Source organism: Rhipicephalus microplus, chromosome 3 (genome assembly GCF_043290135.1).
Source record: "Rhipicephalus microplus isolate Deutch F79 chromosome 3, USDA_Rmic, whole genome shotgun sequence".
Lineage (NCBI taxonomy): Eukaryota > Metazoa > Arthropoda > Arachnida > Ixodida > Ixodidae > Rhipicephalus > Rhipicephalus microplus.
The window spans coordinates 231,335,539-231,350,438 of NC_134702.1; the positions used below are offsets into that span (position 1 = coordinate 231,335,539).

General features: G+C 48.6%; 1 protein-coding gene across 10 annotated transcripts in view; it reads left to right on the forward strand.

The window, feature by feature from the left end:
• LOC119167556 (uncharacterized) overlaps nt 1-14,900 on the forward strand; it is a 115,434-nt gene that overhangs the window by 84,204 nt on the left and 16,330 nt on the right. For all 10 annotated transcript variants that reach the window (XM_075890790.1, XM_075890791.1, XM_075890789.1 and 7 more), the window contains one exon: nt 5,018-5,161. In XM_075890790.1, coding sequence (XP_075746905.1) covers nt 5,018-5,161 — 144 coding nt within the window. The remainder of the gene's footprint in view (nt 1-5,017; nt 5,162-14,900) is intronic.

Sequence of the window (14,900 nt, forward strand, 5' to 3'; positions counted from 1 at the left end):
GCAAAATTTTTGATTTATTGCAAGCATCATCAACTACAAATACCACCATCTAGTTTCACATACAAGTACCACCGTCGCTCGCACATACCCACTCTAGATTGAGTATGTGCCACTGGTAGCTATATACATCACCACCAACAAACCCCATTGAATGTACAGACCCACACCCTAAAGAGCTTCTCCCCAAAGAAAGGAAAGGAAGAGACGGGCACCGTCTCAGTACTGCACTGCGCTAGCATCCGCAAACGGCCACATTTTGTACTCAGTCCACTTACTCGAACAACCGCAACAATGCATTCAGTGCGGTGCATGTCGAAGACCATCTAGGCGAGGGCTCCGGAATTTTCTTCTTTTTGGAAGGGCAGTTTTCCAGCTGGCATAGTGCAGCTGAGAGCGTGCCTCTCACACTAACGATTTTCACAAACTTGGCCCACCAGCATAAAATGCAGCTAAGGCAACGACCCCCGCACCACTACAAACTTAACCGGGCTGTCACAAATATATGCTGAGGCCTGGTTCGCTCGTCGGGCGTTGCGAAATGAACCATTGAGGCTGATGGTACCAAACGAAAACTATCACTTCATTACCATGACAATCACAAAGACGAAACAACACAAACATGCACACGTTGAAAAACACAGAAAAGGAGATGTCTTAATGACGCGCGTTTCAACGTCCGATTCCGTTGGCGTTCTCTAAGTCTCGCGCTTACAGTTGTGGCGTGGCCTCTGGTCCGCTGGGAGTCCCTCTCAGGCGTTATGACACACCCTATCGATGCTCAATGGTGACGACGATGTCGAAGACCCACTACAGCGGTAGCTCCAGTGGTTTCTCGCCGAGGCAGGTGCTCGGGCTGGATACACTGCAGACCAGGGTCGGCGGTGGTTCCGGGGCTTCTCGCCGAGGTCGGTGCTCGGGCGGAAAACTGCAGCCCAGGATCAGCGGTTGCTCTGTGCGCTGCTCGCCGAGTCAGGTGCTCCGGCGAGAACTGTCGTCCAGGACCAGCGGTTGCTCCGTGAGCTCCTCACCGAGTCAGGTGCTCGGGCGAGAACCAGGGACAGCGGTACTTCCTTCCGCTGCTCGCCAAGTCAGGTGCTCGGGCGGGAGCCTGGAGCAAGAGCCAGTCTGAACTTCCGCAGCCGTTGTCCCCTCGAACGCCACATCCCGGCTCTCACGTTCCCCACTCGCCCTGCGCCCTCTTTTTTTCCCTCCTCTTCCCCCTCATTCCAGCATGTTAAATTACCTATTCAAGACAACTTCTTTCTCTTCCTCTTTTCTTTAACTTGTTATTCTTGACAATAGCCCCCAATTTTTTGTGTTTTTGCTCCACGAAAACTGTCGTCCCCACTAGCACCATACACTTCACTGTACAAGACAACACTTCCCTGCACGACACAGCACTTCACGGCACATCTTGGCACTTCCCTTCACTGCACAACCCTTCACTTCATGGCACACCATGTCAATGCACGGCATATTTAAATCCACAGTGGCACCACTAGACTTGCCTACACTATCGCGCATATCTTTCTTCGTGAGTCACCATCACACTTCACTATCACCCCACATCAGCCATGAAACAATGATACTAGGTATGTGTCCGCACGGAGTTTCCTCTGTGGGATACTGGTTTTATAGGTCCTACAATGTCCACTGCGACTCTTTGAAGAAGTTGCTCAATAATAGGCTTAGTCCTCAAAGGTACCTTCGAGACCAAACCTTTTGATGTGGTTCTCTGACATGTGTCACAAGATCGCACAAACCTTTTAATGTCGCTTTGCATGCACGGCCAAAAAAACTCTTCAGCGACCCTGCTAGTTGTCTTTCTTACTCTCTGATGGCCAGCCACAATAGTGTCATGTGCCAAGTCTAGAACAGCTCCTCGTAAACTTACCGGCACTGCTGTCTCTTTTCTCCTCTCTTATGGGTCTTGACTATTCTGTACAACAGTCCTGAAAGCTTCTCAAACTTATGCACGACCCGACTCCTCTTACAATAGATCCATTTGCCCTGAATCTCAAAACACCGTCGCACGGACTGTCCGATTCCTGCATTCTCCACATTTCTGCTGCAGTTATGTCCATGGCTGCTACTCAGTTGTTCTCCTTGATGCCCTCCTTTTCCTTTTCACTCTTGTTCCTCGTAGCTTTCTCCACGGCATAGGCGGAATCTTCCCTGGTATGCTGATCAACACATCTCTCGCCACTTTTATCCATAACCTTATGAGGTTCGAACTCCGTACCCTCAGCGCACGTTGTAGTAGGCAATCTCCAGAGGGGATCCGGATCGTCAACTCCTCTGATTCCTGGCATATTACCGAAAATTACGCCGTAAAGAGGGTCTTTGACACATCGGGCTTCAATCCAACCGCAGTTGTACGGCGACAAAATCAGTACCCTAGCAACTGGCATCCGCCGTACTGTTCCATCAGCCAACCGAACCGGCTTTGCTGTACCCGTAATATCCGTTTCTGGCACCATGGATTCTCTTACAAGTACAATGTTGGAGCTCGTGTTTCAAAGTACCGAAACTTTACGTCCGTGCAACATCCCCACGACCACTGGCATAGCATCTTCGGCTTCTCCCGCCTTGACAGAAGTCGTAACAGCACTTGTCTTATCTTTGTCCTCCTGGTCACGTTGTTTTTCCCTGTCAGCATCAGTAGAGCTTTTATCTGCAACCATGCAAGCCGCTTTATTTCCTGACCGATCACGACAGGTTTCTGTTGTGTGCCCACGCTTTCCGCACAGGTCACATTTCGACAATGAACTGTGAGTGCGACCCGCGGCACAGTTTGCTGCTCTATGCCCAATCTTGTCACAGAAGTAGCATTTGACTGCGCTCCGGGTTTGCTCTTTGTTCTCCAAACCTCCCTCATCTTGGGCTTTCCCTAGATTCCTTTGACCTTGAGCTTCCAAGTAACGGTCGGCGTGTTCGGATACCTCAGCCACCGTCTTCAAGTTCCGCTCCTTCAGGAATATTACTACTCCCTTGTGACACGATGCCAGGAATTGTTCCGCAATCATGTTATCTCTTAGATCTTCGAATGATCTCTCTATGTTAGCCATCTCCAACCACCGATCGAAGTAATTGGAAATTCGAGCAGCGAACTGCTGGCCTGTTTCATTTTCCTGTGGCTTCGAGCTCCGGAATTTTTCTCGGAAACCCTCGGCAGTTAATCTGAAGCGTTGGAGCAGAGCCCTTTTTACCTTGTCGTAATCTAGCGCATCCGCTGCTGGCATACGGCTAAAAACAGCCAATGCCTCTCCCGCAAGACACATGCTCAATCCAGTCGCCCAATCACTCCTCTGCCAGCCTTGTCCTATCGCTATTCTCTCGAACCGCTGTATATAAGCGTCGAAGTCGTCTCGCCTTTCGTCAAAAGGTGCTATTAACTTACGCGGGCTCACTTTTGGTGGCTGGGGTACCATCTCTGACCTATCTGGTACTTCCACACTAATGGTTACGTGCAACTGCAATTTTTTTTCCAGTGAGCTCCTTTTCCAGCATTAAGTTTTTATAAGTTCGCTCATCAGCGGCTTTCGCTCTCTCTTCGGCGGCTTTCGCTCGCTCTTCATCTTCTTTCGCGGCCTCTCATGCCTCTGCACGCTCTTCACGTAATCTTTTCGGTTCCTCATGATAGAGCGTCATAATAGCCTCAGCCGATAATCCCACAGCACTACTGACTGCCAGCAAGCGTTCCCGATCCATTTAACGGCTCCCGACAGACCTAGGCGTGTGACAAAGTTACATGGATGCTGGCAGGCTCGCCATTGTCACGAATATATGCTGAGGCATGGTTCGCTCGTCGGGCGTTGCGAAATGAACCATAGAGGCTGATGGTACGAAACGAAAACTATCACTTCATTACCATGACAATCACAAAGATGAAACAACAACACAAACACGCACACGTTGAAAAAGACAGAAAAGATGTCTTAATGACTTGCGTTTCAACGTTCGATTCCGTTGGCATTCTTTAAGTCTCGCGCTTACAGTTGTGGCGTGGCCTCTGGTCCGCTGGGAGTCCCTCTCAGGCGTGATGACATGCCCTATTGATGCTCAACGGTGACGACGATGCCGAAGACCCACTACAGCGGTGGCTCCAGTGGTTTCTCGCCGAGGCAGGTGCTCGGGCTGGATACACTGCAGCCCAGGATCGGCGGTGGTTCCGAGGCTGCTCGCCGAGGTCAGTGCTCTGGCGGGAAACTGCAGCCCAGGATCAGCGGTTGCTCTGCGCGCTGCTCACCGAGTCAGGTGCTCAAGCGAGAACTGCCGTCCAGGATCAGATGTCGCTCCGTGAGCTGCTCACTGAGTCAGGTGCTCGGGCGAGAACCAGGGACAGCGGAGCTTCCTTGTGCTGCTCGCCGAGTCAGGTGCTCGGGCGGGAGCCTGGAGCGAGACCTAGTCCGAACGTCTGCAGCCCTTGTCCCCTCGAACGCCACGTCCCGGCTCTCACGTTCCTCACTCGCCCTGCGCCCTCTTCTTTCTCCTCCTCTTCCCCCTCATTCCAGCATGTTAAATTACCTATTCAAGACAACTTCTTTCTCTTCCTCTTTTCTTCATCTTGTCATTCTTGACACGGGCCCAGTACGATTATTGGAGAAAACTACAAAGAAGCACTTACACTAAGCCCGTCATCATGCATCGCATTTGCTCCTACTTAGATACGAAGAGCTCATGCCAGTATGAACGAATGGGGCTACTGTAGCTCGTGTTATCTGGGAGTGTCCTACAATAATTTGCAAAAACTGGACGTGGCTTTGACTGAGGACGTTTGGGCGCGTTGGCGGCATCACCACGTTCAGCCCAGAATAGGAGCATCAACTCTGGGCGATCAAGCATTGACGTGAAATCCGCTGAGAGGCACTGCCTTCGACTGGCTTTTTGTCGAAAATCCTGCTCGTCAATGTGCACGAACTGAGTAAAGTTATACCCTCACAGGTTGGTAATATGTTATGTAGCCAGCTTTATGATGGCGATTCCTAAGGCTTGTTATTTTTATTTTTTTGTTCAGCGCTTCTAGGAGGCACAGTAATACAAGTCCTCACTGTTTGGGCAGCAGCAGTCGCCGGTGGTATCCTGCTCAGCACCACTTTCATAGCATCTTCATTCGTCAACGGAACAGCCTTCCTCACAGCTGTACTTGGTGTTCTAGGAGGTAAGTTGAGTCTGCATTGTCAGACGTAGTGCATGAACACAAGAGAAAAGGGTGACCTGATCGTGGTTCTTATTTGCGAAATTCTAAAGTAAACTTACCTTAGCCCAGTATTCGGAATATCTTAATTAATATTATAGGTTCATCTTAAACCGTGAATAATGCTTCGCTTCTGAATTTCAATGATTGTGGGTTGCAATTCGTCCCTTACTTGCTAAGCAAGACAATGGCATCAGCAGTAGAGAATTACAGAAGTATACCACCTTTGTTTTCAGGGGCGAAGCTTCGTAAGGTGTCGGTCGTTTCCTCCTCTGCCATATGTATGTAGCCAGCTCTAGTTTATGAATTGCTCAATAGATGGCATTGCGCGTATATGTCCTTCGAAATAATTTCACTACATGGCGTCAGTGGTTTTCGTAAAGTTGACGAATGGATGAACGAACAGACAGACAAACGGACTGATGGACTGACAATCATGTCATTACTATCGTGGCTACTACCCGTATAAGAGGCAGCCAGTTCATGTTAGCGCCCATCCTTTCTTTGTACCTCTTAGTGTTCTAAACCCTTCTTAATGTGCAAGCCCAAGTGTTGCGCCATGTATACTGAGGTCACAACAGTGGCGACAATGATGGGATTGCCGTCGAACTGAACCACCTATATCGGGAGTCCTACAGATCTTCGGGGTGGAAGACGGCGGCATGGCTCCACGAAGGTGGTTCGAACCATTCGTCGAAGACGAAGACGAAGACTGAGACGTACGTCGAGCGCTTTGAACACTACCTACAAGCTGCAGAGCTGAGCGCTGAGCTGAATGTTTCTCGTTTTGTAATGGCCATTGTAAAGAAAGCATATCAAACGCTGAAGAACCTGCTTCACACAGAAAAACCGGATAACAGCAATTATCCAGAAATCGTTAAGGTTCCGAGATGGTTGTCACGGAACGGTTCCGGTGTAACCACAGAGTACAAGAAAATAAGCCCGTGGAAGCATTTGTGATGAAACTGAAAAAGCTGGTCAAGTCTTGCGAATTCGATGATTTTTCAGCTGTGGCTTTACGAGACTGTTTTGTTGCTTGATTACGAGATCAGGGGACACAAGAAGAGTTGTCTAAAAGAAGTAAGCTCTCATTTGTTGACGCGTGTGAAGTTGCGAAGAGTATTGATCTGGCTTGCGCAGAAATAAAGATCCTCTAGCCATCTAGGGATACAGAAAACGTGGTAAAGCAGCATTTTTCAAGTGAAAAGTCCGAATTAAATGCCTATGAAGAAAAAAAAACAGCGGCAAAGAATGCATGCGTAAGCCCAGAACACAGTGCAGAAAACTGTTTCCGATGCGGACAAAACCAGGCCACCAGCGATTGCCCATTTCGGAAGTACTGGTGCCGTGCTTCTCACCGATTGGGTCATCTGAGGAAATGTCGCCAAACGTCAAGGGCAATACACAATGTGAAAGACAGCCCCGAATGTACGGAAGTGAGTGAGTGAGAATTTATTAGAAGGCAGAGAGGTCGGCCTGAGCTAGTTCGCTCTAGCCTGCTACTCTACACAGGGGATAAGGGAAAGGGGAAAGAAAGAGGGATGAAGGGTGATGATGGGTACAAGAAGAGGTGGTGCGTATGTACAGTAGCCACTTAGTATAGTACCCTACAGTCTAGTTTCTAGTCCAGTGCTTTTTATAAAGTCTAGAACAGCCTTTGTAGCAGTTTTTGACACTGTTTGGTCGTTCATTGCTGACAATATGTGGCTTTCACTTGATGGTGTTCGTCCAATGCTTGGCAACGTTGCAGTTAGCATTTCTCTTTGTGCCACGTATAATGCACAGTCACAAAATATGTGAGCTATCGTTTCGCGCACTTGGCAGCGTTCACAATTTGGGCTGTCCGCACGGCCGATTAGGTGGGTGTAGTGACGAGTGAAGGCGACGCCCAGGCGAATTCGGTGCAGTATGTTAGCATGTCTTCGGCTGATTTTATCTGGAAGACGAAAAGTCATACTGGGGTCTGTTTCCCGCAGGCGCTTGTTCCGGTGATCTGGTAGCAACCAGTAAGTGGCAGCGCATTCGCGCATGAGTGATCTCAACAATGTGTTGACGTCACCTCGTGAGTAGGGTACTTTCACGTACATAGGAGCGTTGTATATTGCCGCTCTTGCTTCGTTATCGGCTGTTTCGTTGCCAACCAGGCCGCAGTGTCCAGGAATCCATTGGAGTGCAATCAAGTGACCGCCCCTGTGTGTTAGGTCAAATGCTTGGATGATTCCTAACGTTAACTCGTAAAATTGGCCTCTTCTTAAGCAAGAATGGATAGCTTGAAGCGCTGATTTGAATCAGACAGAATCGCCCATTTACGCGGTGCTTGGTCGTTCACAAATTTTATGACTTTTTGTATAGCAACAAGTTCTGCAGCTGTCAAAGATGACCTATGATCTAATTTGTACTGTCGGGAAATACCGAGTTGAGGGATCACGAAGGCTGCAGCTGAGGCGGATGAAGTTACGGATACATCGGTGTAAATGTGCAGAGTCGCTGTGTCGGCCATCTAAATGTGCCAAGGTGAGTTGCTTGAGGGCAATATAAGAAACATGCGACTTATACGAAATTCCACGTATGTGAAAGCACACCAGCGGTTTAGTAAATGTCCATGGAGGCACTGCAGGGATTACGGCAGGTGCAAAGCCTGACGGGATCATGTGTCTATGCGTATCGAGGCATCGCGAATAGGTACAGCCTGGTCGGTCCACTTGTAGCGAAGATAACGGGTGCTGTGCATGTCGGGTCAGCAGACGAAGGTGCACTCGAAGAGGCTCACAGGACGTGTAAACCTGTATAGGGTATGTGCGTGACTCCTCTATAGTGCCAGAGGTAGATGTGCACCGTGGGAGGCCAAGGCATATTCTCAGTGCTCGTGCCTGAAGGCTATCTAAAGTACGAAGGCACGTTGCCCGCATGCTGGAAAGCACAGGTGAGCTGTACCTTATATAGCCCACAAACAATGCCTTCTATAACTGCAGAAGACTTTTCTCCGAAGGGCCCCATCTCAGTCCTGCTATAACACGAAGAACATACACAAAACTGATTAGTTTGTTTCTCAGCACAGTCACATGCTTTGACCAGGACAGGTTGCGATCAATGACGACCCCTAAATAGCGGTGGTGCTTAACCACGGGAATCACTGCTCCGTGAGCGAAGATTGGGTACGGCGACATTGATTTCTTCGTAAATGCCAATGCAGCACATTTTGCTATTGAAAGTTCCAGGCCCTGACGACGTAAGTACTTAGATGTTATTGATGTGCCTTGTTGTAGCCTTGCTCGCAGTTGTGGTCGCGTTGCTCCAGATGCCCATATGCATATGTCGTCCGCATACGCACTGATTTTGACAACGTCGGGAAGCTCAGCTTCAAGGCCAATGAGTGTTATGTTAAAAAGCATGGGGCTCAGGACGGCGCCTTGCGGAACTCCACGGCTTACGAGGTGCCTGGCCGTGTCACCGTCGGATGTCGACATAAAAATGGTACGTCCTCTGAGATAGCTCCCTATCCATGCGTGTAGTCGGCCACCTACGCCGATGTCTTCAAGTGCGTCAAGAATGGCCTCATGGTAGACGCTATCGTACGCGCCCTTTATATCTAAGAAAATGGCCCCTACCAATCTCCGACGTTGTCTTTCTTTTTCAACAGAAGAAACTAGATCTACAACACCATCTATAGATGATCGACCTCTACGGAAGCCATTTATAAAATCTGGTAAGCCGACATTATTCTCCAGCAGCCATTCCAATCTTGCCAGCACCATGCGTTCCATCACCTTACCGATGCAACTGGCTAGGGCAATGGGTCTATAAGAAGACAACTCGTGGGAACACTTGCCTGGTTTCAGTAAGGCCACTATGCGGCTGCACTTCCAACTCTCTGGTACTGTCGCTGTTTCCCACGTAGAGTTGTAGAACGACAAGAGAGCCTGTCTTGCTTCCTGGCTGAGGTGATATAGAGCCGAAAAAGTAATTCCGTCAGGCCCTGGTGCGGACGACCGTCGGGACGTAGAAATCGCAGCGTCGAGTTCGTGCATTGTGAATGGCAAGTCGAGGCGATCGTCGCTAGATGGCGGTGAGGCTAAACACGAAGGTGATATCGATGAGGAGGACATACCTACGAGTAAGTGGCAGTAATCTTCTGCAACCTCTACTTCAGGTCGACCTTGCTTTAGAGCCAAAGATCGGAAAGGGAACAACTGTTGAGTGGGCGTCTGAAGGCTTCGGACAGTTTGCCATATTCGAGACAGGGGTTTTGTGGGATCAAGAGAGCTACAAAATACGCTCCACCGTTGCCTATTGAGCTTATCGAGGTGTCGCAATACATGTCGTTGTGCTTGGCGTGCTGTAGATAGGTCAGCTGGTGATTTCGTCCTCCTGTATTTTCTCTCTGCCCGGCGACGAATTGCACGAAGGTATTCATATTGTGCGTCAAGTTGTGATCTTGGTAGCGACACATTCACAAGTTTCGTATGCGTTTTTAAGGCTGATGCAATTAGGCTTTCTATTTCAGATATAGATTGAATGTTTCCGCACTCAGCATTTACAGAAGCTTGGAATCCTAGCCAGTCTACGCTTTTCACAGGCCGGGGAGACGAACGATGGAAACCTTTAAGCTGTATATATGTAGGGAGATGGTCACTTCCATGTGTTTCAACGTCTACAAACCAACAGGCGGTAGGCAAGAGACTTCTGCTCACAAAACATACGTCTAGACAGCTGCTGTACGATTCGACACGGAGGTAAGTAGGTGAGCCATCGTTAATGGACATAAGGCCTTGATTGAGCACAAAATCGGCAACGTCCCTGCCGCGGGTGTTCATTGAGGCAGAACCCCACATGGGATGATGTGCATTAAAATCCCAAACTAATACATGTGGTACAGGGCAAGCTTGGAGAACAGACAAGAGATGGGGACAGCCCACGCGGCTTCTAGGAGGAATGTATCCACCAATGATTGATATTGAACGTCGCTTGTGCTTTATAGATAGGCAAATATAGTCGTTAGAAGCATGAGGAGCCACGGCATGTCTCACGTACGTTAAATCTTGACGTACGCATATAATTACTTTGCTCGCATTTCGATCATCACGTGACCACAAAGTGACGTATCCGGAAATACGAAACGACGACATCATATTCGGCTCACATATTACAACCAACGGAAATTTGTATTTAAACATCCGTTGTCGAAAGTCAGATAATCGGCTTCGCAAACCCCGTAGGTTCCACTGCATTATGGCAGAGGTGCGCACAGGTTCATCGAAGAAATTCGCCATATTGTTTATGGAAGGGTCAGCAGTAGCGGTTCCAGCACGTTGAGGATCTGCACTGCTGTTTTCGCTCCTGGTGTGTGTAGCTCGTTGAGAATCGCACGAATAGATTTTAATAGATTCTTCAGCATAGTTTGGCTCTTCTCAGTGTTTTGCCTATCATTTTCCGCCCTCTTTGAAGTTGCAGCCCATGATGTGGTCTTTTTTATTGCTCCAGTCGGTAGCGAAGGCCACTCAGTATCTGAAGCATCGGCGTGCAACGCGGGCGTTGGTCCACTTTCTGCATCCCTGGGACGTGGTGCATACAACATGGGTGTAGCGGCCTGATAATGCGTACGCGTATGTTCATCTGTTGCTGATGGTGATGCATCACTCCTATGTCCACTATGCTTTCGCTGGTGCCTACGTTTTGGACGACGTCTGTGTCGGCGGATGGACGTGACTGCTTCTTTGTGTGTCGAGTTGTCTCTGACCATCTTCCGCAGGACGCGAATTTCTTCTTTGATCTTCGGGCACTTCTTCGACGTTGCTTCATGTGCACCAGAGCAGTTTGGACATTTCAATGGAACAGCAGTATCGCAGTTTTCCACCTTATGAGACCCGCCGCACCGCTGGCAAGTTGTCTCACTTTTGCACACTGCGCTGACGTGTCCCAACTTGCAGCACTTGTGACACTGCAAAAGCCGTGGCACGTAAGGGCGCACGGGATGTCTCACGTATCCAACCTTCATGCTAGGGGGCAGAGTCTCAGAATCAAATACTAGTTTGATGCAGCGAGACTGCCCGAAGCGGCGTATGGTCACGATTTTGACTGTCGACGTCACAAGATTCTGCAGGTCAGCGTCTGTGATGTCAGCGTCGACGTCATTCATCACGCCAGTCGTTGTTCCTTTCCCGTGAGCGAGAAACGCGCGAACTGAAATACTTCCGAGCTGCGTGACGGCCTTCAGTTTGTCAAGAATGGTTTTGTTTGTCACATCAACTGACAATATGTTTTTCCTGCTATTTATGCGAATTTCATTCACTTGAGCAGGTGCAACTCGCTCGAAATAATTAGTCAATGACTGCCTGTTTAGTGAGTTCAGGTTGTCTGATGTAGACATGGGTACATACGAGATGGTGAAACATCGCTTGCCTTTGTCTAGTGCCGGTTGTGGCTCTGCCGTTGATGACGTCCTGCGAAGCTTCCTTTTCAATCGGCGGGTATGGAATGTCCCGAAGTCGGCTTCCGATTCCATCTCTTCCACTGATGAGCTCTTGGTAGAATCATCACAAGGAGCAGATGCGCCAACGCGGTCACCCACATTCGGTTCATCCTTATGCAAACGGCTTGGGCCCGCTGTCTCGTTGGATGGATGGTCCCCCATCCCGGGGGGTGACGTCTTCCGTTCCGCTTGTTCAGGGAAAGTCAGGAATTCTGACAGTTTAAGAAGAAACGATGGTTGTTCAAGGCAGAATTATGCCCCCGAATGTACGGAAGCTCGCGATGAAAGTGATGTTCTGGTTTATAACATGTTTTCTTGTGTGAATATAACTCATAGTTGCATGGCGACCATTAAAGTGACCAGGAAAAATGTACAAAATGCAAATTGATTTTGAGGCGTCCGTTTCTGTCGTGATAAGCAGTGATTACAGGAATTGCTGGCCTGACTTGCCTCTGGCTCCACGCATCTTGGGCTTGTGGGTGGTGGGAAACTTATGATGGTGTTCATCTAAAATATTTCAGGTCAGTGTGAAGTGTTGGTTTAGCATCACAGCCAGAAAGTGAACCTACCTAACGTGGTGGTACGAACAACACGAAAATTCAAAAATGTTGCAGCTGGGTCAAGATTGGCTGGAGGCGTGAAAAGTAGACTGCACGAAAGTGCATGATAGAAGTCTAAATAAATTGGCTACACTAATCGAAAAGTTTTCGGAAGTGTTCGAGCCAGCACTGGTTTTAATAAGTGGCAATCCGTTAAAGCTGGTCTTGAAACAAGGTATGTTACCTATTTTCTGCAAGGCCCGTGCAGAGGCTTTCGCCTTGCGAGGTGCTGTTGCGCAAAAGTTACACTCCTTAGTGGAAAACGGAGTGCTAGTTCTTGTTCAGCGGAGCGATTGGTCAACGACACTGGTAGTAGTTTCGAAACCGATTGGCGAGGTCCAAGGAGACGGTGAATCCTCGGCTGCGGACTGACCATTACCCCCTACCCGTAATGAAAGACATCTTCGTAACCTTGCATGGATGGAAATACTTCACAGTATTGGATCTCTCTACAGCTTGTCAGTAACTAATACTACATGGGACTGTTCGAGTTCACGTGACTATCGTACCGAATTACCATTGCCCCAGCAATTTTTGAAGTAATCATGGATGAAGTGCTCAAGGGTTTGGATAGTGTCATGCTATCTCGAAGACGTCATTATAGCAGGGCAAACACTGGTAGGATGTTGCAAGAAAGTGAAATGCCTAGTTGTAAGGTTCAAAGATCGAAGAATAACTCCGCCATGGTGTGTCTAGTGATTAAAGCACTCGAATGCTAACCCACAGGTCGCGGGATCAAATCCCGGCTTCGGCGGCTGCATTTTCAATGGATGCGATAATGATATAGACCCGTGTGCTCAGATTTGGATGCTCGCTAAAGAACCTCAGGTGGTCAAAATTTTCCGAGCTCTTGACTACAGCGCCTGTCATAATCATATAGTGGTTTTGGGACGTTAAACCCCACATATCAAATGATAAAAGATCGAAGAATCAAACCACAGAAAGAAAAATGCAAGTTTGGGAGAGATCAGTAACCAGAAGAAGCAGGCAACTAAGGAAGCACCAACACCTGAAAACAGGCAAAGGTTCCGATTCATCCTCGGGCTGATAAATGTTTATGGCAAGTTTGTTCCAAACAAGTCAAAACAGAGGCCCTGTATCACCTTATAAGCAAGAAAGCTAAATGGGAATGAACGGCTGCAACAAGGCCATTTATGGTGGCCTGGCTTAACTCAAGGCATCAATAAAACGCTTACTGCCTGCTTCACTTGTCAATGACACAAAATTCAGCATCTAGAGTACCACTGTTATTTTGCGGATAGCCTGCACGCAGGTGGCAGCGATTACATTTCTACTTTGCCTATCGGGATCAATAGTGGTTTGTGTTGGTGGACGCTCATTCGAAGCATCCGAAAGCTTTTGCTATGAAGACAAGTAACAGTGAAAAGATAATAAAAAAGCTGTTCATTGCTTGCTGTCTATGGTTTTCTTGAATAAATGGTAGCAGACAATAGTCCCCAGTTTACTTCGGCCTGCTTTGAGATCTTCTTGAAACGAAATGGAATTCACCATACAAAGACGCCTCCCTACCAACCTGCCTTGAATGGCACTACTGAGCGTTGCGTGCAAACATTAAAGTGACACCTCACAAAACAAGTTTTAGAGGAAAAACAAACTGGTGAACCGTAGTCACTCCACAATCGTATTGGTCAATTCATCTTCACGTGCAGGAATGCGCCGACTGGAACAAAAGGGGAAACACCAGCCCTGCTGTTTCTATGTCGCGGAAGCCTCGGACATGGTTAAGCCTTCTTCACGCCGAACTTGAACAACGAATGCGAGAAACGTTAGACAGGAGGAATGATACGGCAAACGAAACCCGAGGAAAATGGCGAGATTTTGTTGAAAGATAGCCTCTTTTTGTGAATGGCTCAAGGCCGGGTCAGAAAAAATAGCTGGAAGCAATCGTGCTCGGGCGCGTCAGTATTTCCATCTGTTTGGTCCATACGGGAAGCGAAGAGTGGTATGTTCACGCAGACAACCTATGACTTCGCAGTATACTGAAGAAGTCGACGCCTGATATTTGGCTGACTGAAGCCTACAACAAACTAGACACAGCACATTTAGTGATACCGCACGGCTCCTAGATGTGATGGACGCAGCCCTCGGGGACCTCCGATCAGCGTCTGCGTCAGAAATGGTCCAGCGAAGCTCCGGGCAACAGGAGGTGCCTTCTTTGCCCATCCAGGAACCAGCGCAGGAAGCCGGAACAGCTTTTTCACGCGGCTAGGCTCCACTACCATTGCGTCGCAGTAATAGACTGAGGTGACCTCGAGATTATGACGTTTCGTAGCGCTCTGTGAACTCTCGCATAAAGAGGAAGGAAGGTTGTTTCCGTGTGTGATCGTCAGAGCGTGTGCGTAAGTGCAGTGCGTTGCGGGTGACGGAGCACACGCAATGACGTCTGTGACTGGACTGACTGGCTATCGTGCTTAGTGCCCGTATAAAAGGTAGCCGGCCTCTATTAACGCCCAATATTTCTCTGTACACGTTGCTGTTAATGTGCAAGTCCAAGTGTAGCCCCACGTATGCGAGGTCACAACTGTATCCCTTAAGCAGACAATCAGAACACCATGTAATGACAACTAAAACAAACAAACTTGCAGGGGCTTCTATGCATTCCCCGAAGACGATT